Here is a 19,062-nt window from a genome sequence, read left to right as displayed (position 1 = left end):
GGTGCGACCTGCCCACCACCTTCTTACGCCACACCCTGCTGGTGGTGGTGGAGAACCCTCAGTCCCAGGGAATCCTTGGAGGTCTGCCCCCCACCCTCAGCCTGTTTGTCTGCTGCCGGCCAATGTGCCCTGTTCTATTTCCAGGGACGGGAGCAGGATGTGAGTAGAATTATCCAGGCCTTAAACGAGTGCATTGCTGCCCTTCCTCGGCAGCAGCTTCGGAATGTCGAGGGCATCGGAGTGTCGGGACAAATGCATGGAGTCATGTTTTGGAAAACAGGTCAAGGTATGCTGGGCTCAGGGGATGATCTCATGCTGGTAATGGTCACTTACAGAGCTAGAAAAGTGCTGCAAAGGGCTTTCTATGAAGAGTCTGGTTATCCTGCAGTGGGACTAGGGTCTCACTCCTTGGAATGAAATAACACAGGCTGTCTCCTGTATTTTGTGTATGGTCCACCTTGTACAAATGTGTAATGAATGAGGGAACTTTCCCCTCACATACCGTCAGCACATTATCCACGAACAAGCAGAGGGAAAGGGTGAGTTTTGTCTGATTCTTCTTTAGGATTCAGCAGAGCGTATTTTCCACAGCTCTCTCTTTATTTATGTCTCAGAACATTAGTGCTGACAAACCAAGAGGTTAGCTGTAGCTGTAGGAGATGCCAAGACACAGAGGGAACTCTTTTACATTTGGGCATGCTTTTTATTGTTTGCACAATCACAGATATTTATGATTTTTTTGAATTCCAGGGCGTATCCTTTTTATGGGCTCAGGTGCTAAATAAGCATTGTTTAGTCAGTTGTCTCATGAAGGCGCAGAGGTGGGTGATGTATTCTGTTTGGCCCCTAGGGAGAGAACTAAGCCATTAAGACAACAATGACCACTTCACATGCCAGGTGCCAGGTTAAAGACTTTACCTGCGTGATCTCATTAAAATTTCCCGACAACCTTATGACATAGGTTATACTGCAGTCACCATTGTGCAGATAAGAAGTTGAAGTTCAGAGTGCTTAGAATAATATGCTTAGGGTCATATGTTGGCAAGTGGCAACTCCAGCTTTTGAACTCAGGTCTATCTGATGTTAGACACTGAGAGTTTTTTTTTTTTTTTAATTTTTTTTTTTGAGACAGAGTCTTGCTTTGTCACTTGGGTTAGAGTGCCATGGCATCAGCCCAGTTCACAGCTACCTCAAACTCCTGGGCTCAAGCTATCCCCCTGTCTTAGCCTCCTGACTAGCTGGGACTATAGGTGCACACCACCACACCTAGCTAATTTTTTCTATTTTTAGTAGAAACGGGGGTCTTGCTCTTGCTCAGGCTGGTCTCAAATTCCTGACCTCTAGTGATCCTCCTGCCTTGGCCTCCCAGAGTGCTAGGATTACAGGCATGAGCCACCGTGCTTGGCCCAGACACTGAGTTTTCAAAGGCCTCTGTGAGGACCAGAGCTATAGGAGGGCACAGTAGCTCAGTGAAGGAAGGGACTTCCCAACAGAATGCCCAAGGAAGGATTAGGCTCCTATAGGAGGTTGTGAGCTCCCTGTTATGGCAGGCATTAAAAAATTTTTTTAAAAAATTATAAACAATTTTGCATAGACATACAAAGATAGGGAGAATAGTGCTATGAACTGACACATACCCATCACCCAGCTTCAGTAAAACATTTTACTGCAGATGTTATAAGCAGAGGAGGGATGGCTACATTGGGGGGATGTGGTTAAGGGGATGTGAACATTGAATTCACCCTTTCTGCCTGGAGAGTCAGCGATTCAGAGTCCCCTGGGCTCAGTGTGTGGTGACTTGCCTCCCGGAGGGACTGGGTGTCTAGTGCTGCATCCTTTGATCACTCCCAGGATGAGGCTGGGAAGCCAGTGCTTCCCTCCCTCCTTCCCTCCCTCTGGTCGGCCTGTCGTCAGGCGGGCTGGGCCATAGGAGCTGCTTGGCTCCAAGCAGCAGCAGCAGGAGCAGAAGGCGATTAGGGTGTTAGAGTTGGCCTCTCAGAGGGAGTCTAGGTTGTAAAAGCTTTTTAAACTCCTTAATTTTGCATTAATGAGAATAAATGTCCTTTTAATACTAAAACCCTTCCCGAAGAGGACAGGAGAGGTCTAATGATTGTGGTCTGGTCACACGCCTTCCTTTCTGCCCGTCTCCCAGGCTCTGTAACAACCACACAAACCATCAGCCACATCGTTGGAAAGAGCTGCTTAATATTTCATTGGGCCAGCCCACATGCCTTCTGGGTTTGTTTTCAGTTTCTGGGAAGAAGGAAAGCTAGTGTTTGGTGATGATGATACCTGCTTGGTGGAGTTCAGTGAAATCATGTTTGGGATCAAGTCTTGCTGCTTTTAATGGTGGCCTTAATTCAGTTTGGTTTCAGTTCTTATAACATATAAGGCCCTGTGGTAGGCCCTGGGGGAGATGTAGAAGTGAGGGAAGGCAGCCTGTACCTTGCAGAACACAGTCAAAACAGATGGGCACCAGGAACTTGAGCAGAGAGCTGAGTGAGTCAGGGAGGGCACAGGCGGGCAGGCTGGAGGAGAGAAGAGGGAGCGATTAGTGTCTTCTGAAAGGCCTGTGGTCACGCCAGTTTTGTAGACTCCATTTCCAGGCTCAGTAAAAGCAGGAGCGAAATGAAGATCATAAAACAAAGCTAAAAGGCAAGCAGCAGACGGGGAGAAAATATCTGGCAGTGTGTAGCAGACAAAGAACAAGTCAGTACATAGGCAGAACCAATAATTAAGAAGGGACAAATGGCCCTGTGGAAAAGTGGGCAAAGGATACCAGTAGGTTATTCCTAGAAGAGGAAATACAAATGGCTAATAAATATGTGAAAAGGTACTCATCATTAGTAATTAGGAAAGTGCAGATGAAAACAATAATGAGACATCATTTTCTACCCATTGGAGTGTAAGAAAGCAAAAAGTTTGATAATGGCAAGAGCTGGCAAAGGGAGTGGAAAGTTGGTTCTTTTAAATACTGCTGCTGGGAGTGTGAATTGGTGTAGCTGTTTCGGAGGGCAGTTTGGCAGGGCCTAAAAATAAGACAGCTACTACGACTCAGCAGTTCTACCGCTTGGAATCTTTTCAGGGCTCAAACATGCATGTGCATGAGGAGGCATGATCAAGGTCCTTCTTTGCACCCTTGTTTACAGTGAGAAATTTGGCGTTCCATTCTGTGGGACTGGTTCCATAAATGTGGGTGGGTCCATGCTGGAGAATGATGTGCAGTATTTAAAAAGAAGAAGTATCATTCAGGTGTATTGACATAGAAAGAACTCCAGAACAAGTTGCTGGATGATAAAAACAATCCTAGAACAAAAATACAATACAGCACCATTTTTTCTTTTTCTTTTTTTTTAAAAGTCTCGCTCTGTTGCCCCAGGTAGAGTTCAGTGGTGTCATCATAGCTCACTGCAATCTCCAATTCCTGGGCTCAAGCCATCCTCTTGCCTCAACCTCCCAAGGATCTGGGACTATAGGTGAGCACTATAGCCCAGCTAATTTTTCTATATTTAGCAGAGACAGTCTCGCTCTTGCTTAGGCTGGTCTTGAACTCCTGGGCTCAAGTGATCCTCCTGCCTTGGCCTCCCAGAGTGCTAGGATTACAGGTATGAGCCATCTCACCCAGCCCTATAGCATTATTTTTTTTTTTTAAATAGACTAAGTACAAAAACTAACCAAAAACCCAAAACCCAAATCAATGAAACAAAACAAAATGTGTTGTGTGAATGTAAAACCGTGAGAGAGTTACCCAACAAGTGCCTACGGAGATAAGAAGGGGCTGGAACTCAGGCGGAGGATGGATAAGGGCCTTTGCTTTATCTGTAATATTTGACATCTTATGTTAGGAATGCATTCATGTGTCATGTGTGTCACTAAAAACTTAAAAATAATATCAATTCTTTGCCAATTAAAAAGAAAGGAACAAAAGGATATATTGATGAGGTTAGATTCTGGAGGAGACTGCCTAGATTTGAGTCCTAATTCTAGGCAAATTTTTAAAACTTCTCTGTGCTTCATTTTTTTTAAGTGTAAAATGAGGGTAGTTATCCCACCTACCTTAGAAAGTTATTATGTAGGTTAAATGAATTATTATTTTTATAGTATTTTGAATAACACCTGGTACCTGGTCAGCACTCTATTTTTGTTTTACAACCAAAATGGCAGTCTAAAAATTAAAAAAATAAAAGGATCAAAATGTTTTGGGAGAAGATAAAGGGATTGCAAAAAAGCTGCAGAGATCCAGCTTTTATGGCTGGGATAAGAATCCCAGCTTTAGGTTTAGGGAGGAGCATAGCCATGGGTGTAGACTACTCTGACCAGGAGCCTCCCCATTCCTGTCTCCCCACCCACAGCCCCTGTCCCCAGGTGAAAATATGGCACCAAGCAGATGTTTCAGGTCCACGATCCCGAAAGCCTTCACCTATACCATGCCTTCCTGCTGAGCACTGGCCAGGGGTAGTAACCAGAGATTGCCTGACAAGATCCCTCAAAGTCTTTGCCCTCTCTGTTCCATTTACCTATAACACTTGTCCCCAGATATACTTTTTTTTTTTTTTTTGAGACAGGATCTCACTCTGTTGTCCTGAATAGAGTACAGTTGTGTTATCATAACTCACAGCAGCCTCAAACTCCTGGGCTTCTTCTGCCTCAGCCTTCTGAGTAGCTGGGACTATAGGCATGCACCATTGTGCCCAGTGAACTTTTCTATTTTTAGTAGAGATGGGGTCTCACTCTTGCTCAGGCTGGTCTCAAACTCCTGACCTCAAGTGATCCTTTTGCCTTGGCCTCCCAAAGTGCTAGGGTTACAGACATGAGCCACCACGCCCAGCCCCCACATATTCTTAAGGCTGGCTTCCTTACTCTATTCAGCTCTGTGCCCACATGTCACCCAAGAGAGGATTTCCCTGACTACCTTCAATAACCCATCACCTATCACCTCAATAACTTCTCTTTCCCCTTACCCTGCTGTATATTTCTTCATAGCAACTAAAAGTACCTGGTATTTTATATTTGCTTGTTTATATTCTGTCTCCATCCTTAGCATATACGCTTCATGAAAGCAGTGACTTTTCCTTGTTCACTACTATATTCTCAGGAACTCATACATATTGGACACTCAATAACTATATTATGCAGTCATGCATGTATGAATGAATGGATGTTTTATGTCCTAGAACCCGAGGGGGAGTGGCAGGTATGTTTCTTTGGCTCTTTTGGTTTTTTAATTTTTATTTTTCAGAAACGAGGTCTCGCTATGTTGCCCAGGCTGGACTCGAACTCCTGGGCTCGTGCAATCCTTCTGCCTCAGACTCCCGAGTAGTGGGGACTATAGGCACATGCCACTACTCCCTGCTTCTTTGGTTCTTAATGAGCAAATTTATAGGAGAATATGAGGGCCTTGGCTCCAAAGTATGGGATCTTAAATCTGACATAGCCATCAGACAGCTTTACATGCTGTGTGCCCTGCTTTGCTTTGTGGCAGGCCCTGTTCTGCAGTGGAGGCCCGATTCTCATCTACACCTGTTAGGTTCAGGGTGTTTTCAATTGCTGTTGACTTTTCTGGACTGGCACTTGATGTCAACATTCTTTCCCCATTCTGCTGCAGTGGTTGTATTTATATTGCATGAAGCTATGGGAAACATCCCTTGTTTGAAGAGAAGACAGAACAAAAGATACGTAACAGAGTACATTCTCTCTCTCAAAGACTGCTAGAAAAGTCTTGGGACCATGCGCAGAGTTTAGAAGCTAAAGGTTCTTATTCATCATCATCATCACTAACATTTATTGAGTACTCACTGCATGCTGGGTACTATTCTAAATGCACTACATGTGTTAACTCATTTAATACACACAACCATATACACACAACACCCCCTCTCCCAACCCTAACTCTACCTCTTCCCCTTGCTAGTAGCTCAGGCATCAGGTCAAGACACAGAGGCAGGCAGAGCCACTAGGATCAGGGAAACAGAGTTATAAGTGCATTCTACCTCTGGACTTCCGGATACAGTTGTCACCATGATAATGAACTAGCTCCACTTCCAGCTCTTTCTCCCAAGATCATTTTCCAGGGAATCATAAGAGAAAAACAGCAAGAAAATGGGAGAACATCATGAAAAACCCTGGGGTGATGGGACTCTTTTGAGCTGGTGTGTGTGTGCGTGGATTGTTTGGTTCTGGGGCAAGAGGCAGCCAGCCTTGCCTGTGGGAGGATAAACCAGGAGGGGAATTGCTGGTTCCTCTTGATTTCAGGGCTCTAGAACAAGTGGTGTCTCTCCTCATATCCACAGGAACTCAGGTGTCTTCAGGAATAAAATCAAGGTGGCAGAGAGGAGCAGATGTCCTCCTCCAATCCAGAGCTAGTGACCTATAATATAAGGATCCTTATAACATTGTTTACTCTTGGGGGACAGAGAGGAAGCCCTGACCCAGAGGAGATATTTTGTGGGGATGGATTAACTGTGGATTTACCTGTGGGTCCACCCTAGGACCCATCCATCCTCCCTAGCTCATTGGGGCTGATGGGAACTGGCCCGTTTACATGGCCAGATAAAGTAGCCAATATTCCCAGGGGAAGATGAGCTTCCACAGGTCAGGATTACAAGATATTTGAAGAGCACAACTATTTCACAAGGAAAACATTGTACTGGGTTATTTGAAGGAGATTCTGTCAGAAGGAGAACTATTATAATTGGACACACTGAGAATTTAAAATTTGCTTGATACACTAAGTGATGTTAAAAGAAGATATTATTAGCAAGGGCACAAAAAAAGAAACATAAAAAGACCAAAACAGAAATATTAGGTATGAAAAATATAATAGCTGAAGTAAAGAATATAATATTTAGGATTAATAGCAGAATGGATAAAACTTCAGAACAAATTAGAGAATGAAAGATGAGATTGAGGAAATCTCTCAGAAGGAAGGAGGAAAGGACAAAGGTAGAAAATATCAAAGAAAAGCTAAGAGACATTGAGGATACAAATAGAAGCACTAGCATCTGAATAATAGGAGACTCAGAAAGTGAAAAATAAAAGTGGATAGAAGAAGAAATTTGAAGAAATAATGGCGAAAAATTCCTCATAATTGACAAAATAAGGTCGAATATCCCAGACTAAAAGAGCCCATAGAATGTCAAAAAGGAGAGATAAGGAAAACCCCACAGCTAGATAGATATGTTTTGTGAACTTTTTTTTTTTTTTTTTTTTGAGACAGAGTCTCACTTTTGTTGCCCAAGCTAGAGTGAGTGCCATGGCATCAGCCTAGCTCACAGCAACCTCAAACTCCTGGGATCAAGTGATCCTGCTGCCTCAGTCTCCCGAGTAGCTGGGACTACAGGCATGTGCCACCATGCCCGGCTAATTTTTTCTATATATATTAGTTTGCCAATTAATTTCTTTCTATTTATAGTAGAGACGGGGTCTTGCTCTTGCTCAGGTTGGTTTCGAACTCCTGAACTCAAATGATCCGCCCGCCTTGGCCTCCCAGAGTGCTAGGATTATAGGTGTGAGCCACCGTGCCTGGCCACAAATAGTGTTTTTAACTAACCATTGAAGGAAAGGAACTTAGAACCTAGAATTTATAACTGATCAAGCTATCATTCAAGGGTGAGAACGTGAAAAAGTATTCAGAGGCACATAGGCCTTCAGACACTTTGCCACAGAAAAACCTACACTTGGAATAGTTTTGGATGAAATATGTAAAGAAGAGCAGAGAAAAATCCAGCAGATGTCACAAGAGATAAATGAAATAAAGATGGCCAGAGTCCTTAAAAAAGTTTGATGTCTAAAAATCAATTAGCTAAGACCTAGGGGAAGAGAATATACATTGGCAGTCACCAGAATCCAGCCTCCATAACATCATCATGGTGATGGGTGGGAGGATGGAGCCAGGAGACTTGAGACTGTGCCAAACATCACCTTTTATGGGGTGGTGGGAAATATAATATCAACTTAAAAAATGAATAAAAAGAAACATAGAGGTGGGACGAATGGAGGGAGTACATGACTTGCCCAGGGTCACACACGTGTTATGTGGTAGAGCTGAGCGCTAAACGCAGGCACTCTGCTATCGGGACCCACGTGCAAGCCAAGCACCGCCACAGGGTGATGAGTGTCCGTGCTGTGAACTCCCCAGGGGTGTAGTCTCGGGACGTGCTGGTGCACAGTTAGTTGCTCTTATTTGCATTTTTGATAATCTCCTTTGTTCCAGGCTGTGAATGGACAGGGGGAGGGGCTGCCCCCCTGTTCGAGCCCAGAGCTGTGAGTCACCTGGTCACATGGCAGGATGGCCGGTGTAGCAGTGGGTTCCTGGCCTCTCTGCCCCAGCCAGAGTCCCATCTCAGCGTGGCCACGGGGTTCGGCTGTGCAACCATCTTCTGGCTTTTGAAAAATCGGTACGGACAACTGTTCTTTGAATCAGGTGCTGGGTTTCCAGGAGAATGGGGGGTGCGGGGGGCCACATCAGCATCACTCTCCCTGCTGGACTGTGCCTTAGTGAGCAGGGCCTGGCACCACGTGCAGTCTTAAGGCCTAGATTAGGTCCAGAATTGCTTCCTTTTGCAGAAGGCTCTCTGATGGTTATCCAGTTCTCACCCAGATGGGGAAAGGAGACAGGGCTAGTGACTTGCCAAAGGTCACGTGGTGAGTTCACAGTAGGGTCAGGCCTGCAGGGCTGCTGAGAAGGACAATTGTCCTGCTCTCCTAGGCTTGACACTTCCTCCTGAGTTCCCTCCACTAGAGCTGACTTGGGCTGGCTTTTCTTGGAGCAGCTGGGAGGCCCTCACCCCAGGGGATCCAGCTGTACTTGATCCTCAGCATTGGGGTTATCGACATAGCATAGCCACCTAGCTATGCTGTGTCTGGTCCCCACTGCCCACAGCTAGGTGCAGCACATGATTCTGAGTCTATGTTAGACTGTGTTGAATTGTTTTTGGTGTGAAAAACAGCCCAGAGTTCCTGAAGTCCTATGATGCAGCGGGCACCATCCACGACTATGTGGTTGCCATGCTGTGTGGCTTGCCGAGACCCCTGATGTCCGACCAGAATGCTGCCAGCTGGGGATATTTCAACACTCAGAGCCAAAGCTGGAACTCGGAGATGTGAGTATAACATCCTTGCAGGCTGGCTCCAGGCTTCGGGCCACCTTCAGAGCTTGAGCTTCGGTGGGCCCTTTCCCGTCCGGGAATGGTAGAGGATTCCTAGAGGCCAGGGATCAGCATCCAGTGCCCCAGCCTGTTCCAGTCACTGGGTATGGGTGGGCCCAGTGTAAATGAAGCCCTGGGGTTGGGGTCCCCCCAACACCTGCCCTTTCCATGCTGTCCTGCTCTTCCACAGCCACCCAGACCTAAGCTGGGCTCCCCTGTTCTCTGTGGCCCTGAGCCCAGCCTATAGATTTCAAAGTGCAACATTCAATCTTTAATATATTTTAAAATAAGATTAAGGACTAGAGGTTGTAGTCTTGAGGGGTGCTTTTTAAGTTCTTTTTAAACGATCATTTGCCTTTCCAGGTACAGAAGTCCAGTGCTCTATAAGTTCACTTCCTTCAGGGCCCAAATTCTGAGCTCTGAAATAAAACAAAAAGCACCTGGTAGTTCAGGTAAAGGACTTTTTAGCATGTTTTGTAAAATTTTTAAAAATTACTTTATTTTATTTTTTTAAGCCACTCAAATTCAGCAGTGGGGGGTTGTATACCAACTTTAGTGACACTAATGTTAATAAATTCTGATAACCCACTACCATCGCACTGGTTTTGTTTTGTAAAATTGACAGCCCCATGTTCACTAACCCTGAGTGATGAATGCATTTGATGTTCAGGAGATCAACAGGTTTGACTTTGGACTGTGCTAACCAATCATAACTTTGCACGGAAACTCTGACCACCTCCCTTTGCAGAGTGAGTTCCCTTCCAACACAGGAGTATGGAATTGATCGCTGCTGCTTAAGCTGGTTGTTTTCTTTCCTGGAAGGTGAATCCTAAGCTTTTGAAAGCGAGTATGCACTATGTACAAAGCCTAAGCTCACGGTTTTTAAAAAGCCAAAAAGCTGTCTGTGACAACAGTGGATTCTCTCCTTCCTTCTATGTGTGTCCTATAGCACTTTCCCTTGCTGAGTTTCCTGGAAACAATAAAAAACAGGAAACCATGTACAGGTCAATACGGGTGTCCACGTTTGTTTTACAGACTGAAGGGTTCAGGCTTTCCCATCCACCTGCTCCCAGACATCGCCGAGCCTGGCAGTGTGGCAGGCAGAACTTCCCACACGTGGCTTGAGATCCCAAAGGGGACGCCGGTGGGAGTGGCCATGGGTGATTTACAGGCCTCTGTCTATTCTTGCATGGCCCAAAGGACAGATGCAGGTGAGTTTTTTTCCCTCTCCCCAGAGTTATACTGCTACCTCTAAGCACCAGCTCTGTGTGGGGACTGGAGGGACACACAGAACTTAGCAGCCTCAGCATCCTGTTGGAGATCATTATAATGTAAAGATAAAAAAAATCCGCCCTCATCCCTGCAGGTGAAACTGCTCAGGGAGATTACAGGACAGCAGGGCAACCCCTTCGAGGGCCAGGTGAGGGAAAGAGCTCTCTCTAGCTGGCTGGTTTCCGTGTAACTCCATGACTGGGAACATATTAATAGATGAGTAGGTTAGAGTTTTTGTTATTGTGAGTTTGTTAATGACAGTTACGTCAGATCTGATTAGACGTGCAGAATCACAGTCAGGTGGAGGCAGCAGTCTAGGGCAAGAGCTGGCAAACTTTTTCAGTAAAGGGCCAGCCAGTAAATATTTTCAGCCTTATGGACCATGCAGTCGCTGTTGTAACAGCTCAGTTCTGGTGGAGTTCAAAAGCAGCTGTAGACAATACGTATGTAAATGAATGGGTGTAGCTGTGTTCCAACAAAACATTATTCATAGACAGATGCGAATGTTCTATCATTTTCATGTGTCATGAAATAGTCTTCTCCTTTTGATTTCTTTTCAACCATTTAAAAATGTGAGAAGGTGCTAGTGGGTTTGTAAAATGGTGCAGCCCCTTTGGAAAACAGTCTGGCAGATCCTCAGAAGTCAAACGTGGAGTCACCACACGACCCAGCAATTCCGCTCCTAGAAATACATCCAAGAGAACTAAAAACATCTGTCCACACAGCAAACTTGTACACCGATGTTGACAGCAGCATTATTCATAATAGCCAAAAAGTAGAAACAATCCAAATGTCCTTCAGCTGCTGAATGGATTAAAAGAATTCATCCACATAGCTAAAAAGGAATGAATACCTACCTTATAGAAGACAAACTTAAGCACATCTAAATGTTAAAGAGTTTAGTTGAACATTCAGTGATTCATAAATTGGGGTAGCCCCAGAATACAAGGGGCTAGTACCCCACTGGGAAGGGGAAGACGAGAAATTTCTGTAAAGTATTTGCAGAAGCAAGACAAAGAAAATGATTTTGATTGGTTAGAATGGAAAACTAGTTAGCAGTTAGTTGGTGGTTTCTGATTGGTGCAGTTTCTTGTTTCATTTTTACTGTTCACATTGGACTTTGGTTTGTTCATGTGGGAATTTAAAGTGCCAGAGACACCCTAGTCTAATGGCCTCCCATTTGAAGTTTTTAAAAACAATTTCCCCCTCTTATTTATTGAGATCAACTAACATCAATTTTACAACATCAGGCTTATTGAAGAAAGAATCCTTTTGTTTTTTATTTCATTTTTGTTATCCTAATCACAATGAGACCATCTGGCATGCCATTGATAGCTGTAAAGGCACATTTAAGACCCTTGAGAGAAGACAGTGTACCGGGAGATTATAACATTGACTGTCAGATTAGCCAAGGTCCCCATGAACCAAACCAACTAAGACACACACACACACACACACACACACACACACATATAAATATATTCAAGATGGGATCTTGCTATGTTGTCCAGGCTGGACTCAAACTCTTGGGCTCAAGGAATCTTCCTGCCTCAACCTCCCACATAGTACAACTAATATTTTTATGGAAACAAAAGACAAAGAAAAGTTAATGACTATTTAAAAAAACTATAAAATTAGTCTCTGAGTCTAGAGGGAAGTTAGTCGAGAAGATTTCTAGATTTGAGCTCAAAGCATATTTTCCTGATTTGAATGTCTTTGGTGGTGGCATTGGGCATTTCAGTGAACTCTCTGGAGTGGTCCACACATCAGACAGGGTGGGGGGGGCAGGGAGGATTTATTTTCCTCTGAAAATAAATCAAGTTGTTTGTCTGCAGTTTGTGAGCTTTCAGGAACAGAGCATTTCTTACCCTTAGTGACTCCAAGTCAGAAAAGTGGCAGAAAATTGAAGGAACCTAGAAGTATTCAGGATCCAGTCCTGAATACTGTCACTGCCAGTGACAGTTTTTACTCACTCAATGTAAGACTGGGAACCTGTGAAGCCAGGCATTCTACACACATTCTTAAATGTGACATTCTAGTCAAAGTCTCTGTAATACAACCAATGTTTTCAATTGTATACTGTTACAAAGAGAACAGATTCTTTTTGCTCTTGTGCCAATAACTATAGCGCCATATACTGAAAATGTTCACAAGTAGCTTTCCAGATTCTGGAGGGTCAAGTAAGGAGAAAAAAGTAAATATTTCAATTTTTATTCACAAAGATATATTTTACCAAATAGCTGCCAATTTTTGATAGTGTAAAATAAAAGGAAAAAAATATTTCCTTAGATCTGGGAAATAAAAATTAAGGAACCAGCAATGTTTCAAATGAAAAATCATAAAGATATTATCCTCATCAGTTATTTAGTCCCATATAATTAATTCTTGTTCTGCTTGATCTTGCTTAGCAGTTTCATGAACCCACCATTTCCTCATTAGAATTCTGGAAATTCTTAGTCTAATGATACGATCTCAGAGTCGTTAGAAATCTGTATTCCGGAGTACTTAGCAGAGTCCCACAAATCTCTTTGAAGAAGAAACAATTTTGGGTTGTAGCTGATTGTAAATGCCCTTATTTATGTTTTTAGAGACAGAGTCTGCTACAGGGCAGTGGCGTGATCATGGCTCACTGTAACCTTGAATTCCTGGGCTCGAGTGGATCCTCCTGCCACAGCCTCCTAAGAAGCCAGACTTATAGGCATGTGCCACCATGCCCAGCTAATTTTTAAAATTTTTTGTTGAGATAGGGTCTTGCTATGTTGCCTAGGCTTGTTTCAAACTCCTGGCCTCAAGTGATCCTCCTGCGTTGGCCTCCCGAAGTGCTGGGATTATAGGTATGAGCCACCATACTTGGGTGCAAATGCTTTTAGAGAAGAATCAAAACAATAGGTGTCTATGGAGGACAAAACTTAAAATTGCATGGTTAAATTTTGATGAGGATTCATTATTATAATGATGCAATTGACAAGGAAATTTGGTTATTTTCCATGGCGTACAAAATTTAACATAATGACAGAAATTTGTGGCTGACAGCTTATACCATGACATATCAGATTTCTAGGAATTTTTAGAACATGTATTAATAATATATCCATACAAATATAAATCAAAGGAAGTTAAACATAGGTTTTTATTTGACAAGGCTTCCCATATAATTTAAAATATCAAATAAGCCTAATTAGTTTAATATTAATCTCTTTCTCTCTTTGTTTTTTTTTTTGAGACAGAGTCTCACTCTGTTGCCCAGGCTAGAGTGCTGTGGCGTCAGCCTAGCTCACAGCAACCTCCAACTCCTGGGCTCAAGCGATCCTCCTGCCTCAGCCTTCTGAGTAGCTGGGACGACAAGCATGCGCCACCATGCCCGGCTAATTTTTTATATATATATTTGGCCAATTAATTTCTTTCTATTTTAGTAGAGATGGGGTCTCGCTGTTGCTCAGGCTGGTCTTAAACTCCTGAGCTCAAACGATCCGCCCACTTTGGCCTCCCAGAGTGCAATATCTCTCTTTTACAGATCCTTTCAGATATTCCACAGGCCCTCTAGAATGTCTTAACGTTAGGTTGAGGTCAAACATGTTCAGGAAATGCCACCTCTGAATATGCCACTTTGGTATATTGATCACTTTGAGTGAAGGCACTTGAAAAATAGAAAATGCAGGGAGAAGCTTTCTTTCTTTTTTTTTTTTAAAGACAGAATTTCACTGTGTTGCCCAGGCTATAGTGCTGTGGCATCAGCCTAGCTCACAGCAACCTCAAACTCCTAGGCTCAAGCGATCCTCCTGTGTCAGCCTCCTGAGTAGCAGGGACTACAAGTATGAGCCACCACTCCCGGCTAATTTTTCTATTTTTAGTAGAAATGGAGTCTTGCTTTTGCTCAGGCTGGTCTTTAACTGCTGACCTCAAGTAGTTCTCCCATCTTGACCGCCCAGAGTGCTGGGATTATAGGTGTGAGCCACCACCCCGAGCTGGGAGAGGCTTTCTCTGGACTCCCCTTATCTACTTAAAGATAGATCCCTCAAAGGATCTCAACTGTCATTAACCCCCTCCCCTACACCATTATCTAATTTTATTTTTGTTGACAAATCAGGCAAATATCAAAAATAGCACAGAAGCAAAGAAACTGAAAAAGCTAAACTTGGTTCTTCCTTCTTTTTTTTTTTAACTTTCATAAATTCACCAAACAGTTCATTTTTATTGCACATACACACTTAGGTTGGATTTATGGTTTTATGGTCTTACACATCTTGCAGAGATAACACAAACCTGTCTTGCCAGCAACCCAGGGAAAACTGACAATTGTGAAAACATTTCCATTTTTATTTTACCAAAAAGTTTAAAACTAGATTTACTTACCAGAGATCTACCTAATTTATGTGAATTTAGAAAAAAACCCAAAACATTTGGGTCAATTTTTATATTTCTGAAAGTTTTAGAAATAATTTACATGAGCGCTCATTTATCTCAAGCCAATTTGAATAGAACTCTTTTAAGGGATTTTATAAATTGGTTTAGTAATACCATCCAAAAATATCATGTATAATAGCATACAAATCTACATTTATTCATACAAAGACATAAATACATAAGGACAGAAGCAGATAAACGGCTGACTTAAGAGTCACTTATTAAGAGAAGTCCAAAGGTCATTCTAGGTTGTTGATTGCCTTCGAGTTGTTGTAAATCACATAAATTCATTATAAAATACACCCTTTTAAAGTGTACAATTTACTGGTTTTTAGTATATTCACAGCTGTACAGCCATCACCACTATCCAAATTTAGAACATTTTTATCACCCCACAAAGAAACTCTGTACCCTTTAGCAGTCATTATGGACTTGCCTATTCTGGGCATTTCATATGACTAGGATTATATAATATATGGCCTTTATCTGGCTTCATTTATTTCTTTCACTTTCACTTACATTTTATAGTATTTATCAGTACTGTTTAAAAAAATTCTAACTACAAGTTTATTAGACTGTGGTGGCTCTAGCACTATACATTTCTACATGAACAAACCAAAGCCCAGTATCAATAGTAAATTGAAACTAGAAACTGCACCACTCAGAAACCACCAACTAGCCTCTAACTAGGAATTTTCCACTCCACCTTTGTAATAGTTAATATTTAATAGCTTTTAAATATTAAAGCTATTATTTAAAAAATGGGAAAGCCATTCTCAGCTTCTTGGCCATATAAAAGTAGATGGTGAGCTGGATATGGCCTGTGGGCCGTGGTTTGCCGATTCCTGGTCTAGAGTAGAATCTAGGCCTGCTCGCCCAAGCAGGGTGGTTGAAGGATGATATAGTCACTGTCCCTGCACCAGCCTGTGTGTCTTTTTTCATCCTCATGGAAGCCTGGGAGAGCGAGTCCACTTTTGGGGCCCCTTCTTGTTATCGAGGGGAGCAGAGAATTTGTTCTTACCCAGGGTTTTCTTCTTGGTCATGACATTTTTTCCCCTGCTCCATCAGTTAGACATATTACAACTCAACTCAGTTGACAATGTAGTCAGCGTGTGGAAAAAAATACAAGATTAGCGGACAGCTGCCAAAGAAAGGTGAAATTCTACCAATTTTGTTTGTGTGTGTATGTGATAAACTCTTTGAAGATGAAGACAGTTCAAAAACATCTTTTTCTCCCAAATTTTCAACTGAAATCAGTGCCCCAGGATAAGATGCTAAGTTAATCCTTTGACTTTTAGTCTTCCCAGTACACCATCTCTGGCCTTACATCCCTCTATCTCAAACCAGGGATACCAGGGAACTCATGGAGGCTTTGCCGTCCAGCCCCCAGGGTTGTGATTTCAGCTCCTCACCTTCTGCAGCGTGACCTTGGGCAGGCCTAGTCTCCTCCCTGGGCCCTTGTCATCATCCAAAATGAGTGTGAGGATTGTTGCCCTTCTCCTGGGGCAGTTGTGGTCATTGACTGAGACGGTGCTCACCAGACTCTTTCCTCCCACCTGGTGGTTTTCACATCTTGGGCTGTTCCCTCTACAGAGGGCCCCTGTGTGCCTGGACATAAATGTTCTTTCTACACGGTGAGGGGCCAGTCTAATAGGAAGAAGGTAAGAATTAGGTCCTCTCTTCACTGAGGTGGTTGCATTCCCTGGTTCCAGATTGGGGCCTGTGCTCAGTTGTGTTCTGTCTGTGGCAGAGCTGGTCAGTCCCATCTTGGACCCCTGCACCTGAGGGGACAGGTAGAGGGCCTACTGCTTCTGGTTTATAGTCATGGTAGGAGGCTGGATGCAGCAGAAGGTCAAGGCTATTGGCTTTCTGAGGCTTGTTGTTGTTTTCTTTGCTTGTGGACCAGTAGGTAGAAAATTGAATGCTGACCTCAGTTTGTTTGGCCTCCACACAGATTGAGAAAAGCATGCTTTTTTGGTCAGGTCTCGTGAGAAATGGAGGAGGAGAGACTGCTGGAACTGTTCCACAGGCTCTGGCCTAGAATCAGAGGAGGAAATCATCCCCTCCGTGCTGAGACTGGGAGATTTCCCCTGCTGGTGGGCTGGGGGTTTAAGAAGAATACCTTGGGATGAGAAGGAGGTGGTACTTGCCACAGATAAATGAAACCTCCCCAGAGAATGGAACACTTGGTCTGAGGTCTTATTCTGTAGTAGTTATCTATTGCTGTGTGACAAGTTATCCCCATACTTAGTAGCCTAAAACAACAGACATTCATTATTTTAGGCAGTTTCTGAGGGTGAGGAATCTGGGGGTAGCTGAATGGCCTGGCTCCAGGTCTCGCATGAGCTTGGATTCATGCTGGGGCTGCAGTCACCTGAAGGCTCGACCGGGCCTGGAAATCTGCTCCTGAGCTCACTCGTGGGGCTCACTCCTCAGCACAGGAGCCTCACCCCGGGGCTGCTCATGACACGGCACCTGCCGTCCCCCAGCAAGTGCGCCAAGAGAGCATGACTAAGACGGAAGCCACAGAGCCTTTTATGACCTAGTCTCCGAAGTCTCGCATTGTCTCTTCTGCTTCATTTTATTCGTTAGAAGCGAGTCACTAAGTCCAGCCCACACTCACGAGGAGGCGAATCAGTCTCTACCTCTTGAAAGCAGGAGTCTCAAAGAAGTTTTAGAAATATTTTTATTTAAAAAAAAGTTTAATAATAAAATTTTCCCCCAAGTTTATTTATTTTTAAATTAACACGTAAAATTGTAAAATTATTTATCACATACGACATGGTGTTTTGAAGTATGCATACATACATTGCGGAGTGGTTAAATCTAGTTAGTTACCAAATGCATTACCTTACACAGCTATCATTTTTTTGTGGTTAGGACACTTAACATCCCCTCTCTTAGCGTTTTTCAAGAATACAATACGTCATCATTAGCTATAGTCACCTTGCTGTATAATGTAGATCTCTTGAATTTATTCCTCTCATATCTAACTGAAAATATGTATCCTTTGACCAACATGTTCCCGACCCCTCACCCCACTAACCAACGTGGTCGTATTTTTAAAACCACCGCTGTCTCCCACCGCCCTGTTGTGACGAGTTAGCCCGACAGGCCTAAACTCTATTTTCTTCGGACCCCAGTTCTCAACATCAGCACCTCGGTGCAGCTGGCAGCCGCCATGCCTGCAGGATTCCAGCCGGCGCAGACCCCAGACCCCGCGGCTCCGGTCGCCTACTTCCCATACTTCGACAGGACCTACCTGGGGGTGGCAGCATCTCTCAACGGGGGCAACGCGCTGGCCACGTTCGTCCGCATGCTGGCGCAGTGGATGGCAGATCTAGGTAAGGCGTGGCCCACGCAGTGGTGAGTTGTCTGCTTGTCCCTTCCATGTGGCAGGGTCACAGGGCTTAACGTGCTCTTTTATCATCTAGACTCCGGTCCCGGCAGGCCCCAGCACATTCCTTCCTTCCTTAGGGATCTGAACGTGCAGACTCTTTTCCTCTTGTCCTCTGAGCTGCTGTCACCTACTCTCTTCTTTGGAGGGGGCAACTTTCCCCCTAACCTTGGCCGTGGAGTATCATGACAGTCTCCCCAGCTTTCTCCGCTCTCCAGTCTTACTATCTCTGTCCATGTGTCCCTGGGTTCGTTCCTTGCATTTAAGGTTTTGTTTCTGATGACTACAGACAGCTGAAAATAGAATGATCAGACATGAATGAGTGAAAAGACTCCTGGTGTTTTGCAATATTGTAAAATCCTCACAGCACTTATTCCTGGTGGTTAGTTCCTGACTCACTTTCCTACAAGGTTCCCTGGAAGCTCGGAAGCCCTCCCGCTCCCTTCCTTTGTTCCCTGGGTAGAAGTTAGGAGGTCTCCCTCTGGTCTGCATGCACAGATAGATGCTCCTTGACTTATAATGGGGTTACATCCTGATAAACCCATTGTAAGTTGAAAATATCATAGTCAAAAATGTACTTAATACACTTAACCTACCCGAAATCATAGCAAATCCAATAAAATTTACTCAGATAAAAGACATTACATTTATTAACCAGAAATGGAAATATCAATACACAAAATACAAAAATAAAACTCTCGCTCTATTCAGATTGCCCTGGGTTTGCACTATATTCCCGAGGTCAGCAAACAGGGTCTCCCAAGCTGGGTGGCTTGGGTTTGAATCCCAGCTCTGCCACTTACTGTGTGCCTTTGGGCAGGTTACTTAACCCCTCTGTGTACT

The 19,062-nt window shown here is 43.7% G+C and overlaps 1 protein-coding gene across 1 annotated transcript in view; it reads left to right on the top strand.

Moving 5' to 3' along the window:
- The window catches only part of SHPK (sedoheptulokinase), a 30,244-nt gene that overhangs the window by 6,552 nt on the left and 4,630 nt on the right, over positions 1-19,062 (top strand). Inside the window, exons 2-6 of the mRNA XM_012779311.3 lie at positions 145-286; positions 8,213-8,396; positions 8,949-9,101; positions 10,182-10,357; positions 17,966-18,166. Coding sequence (XP_012634765.2) covers positions 145-286; positions 8,213-8,396; positions 8,949-9,101; positions 10,182-10,357; positions 17,966-18,166 — 856 coding nt within the window. The remainder of the gene's footprint in view (positions 1-144; positions 287-8,212; positions 8,397-8,948; positions 9,102-10,181; positions 10,358-17,965; positions 18,167-19,062) is intronic.

Source organism: Microcebus murinus, chromosome 18 (genome assembly GCF_040939455.1).
Source record: "Microcebus murinus isolate Inina chromosome 18, M.murinus_Inina_mat1.0, whole genome shotgun sequence".
In the NCBI taxonomy this organism is placed as follows: Eukaryota; Metazoa; Chordata; class Mammalia; order Primates; family Cheirogaleidae; genus Microcebus; species Microcebus murinus.
The sequence above is the reverse complement of the archived record's forward strand: the minus strand, read 5'-3'. Positions and strand labels throughout refer to the sequence as shown.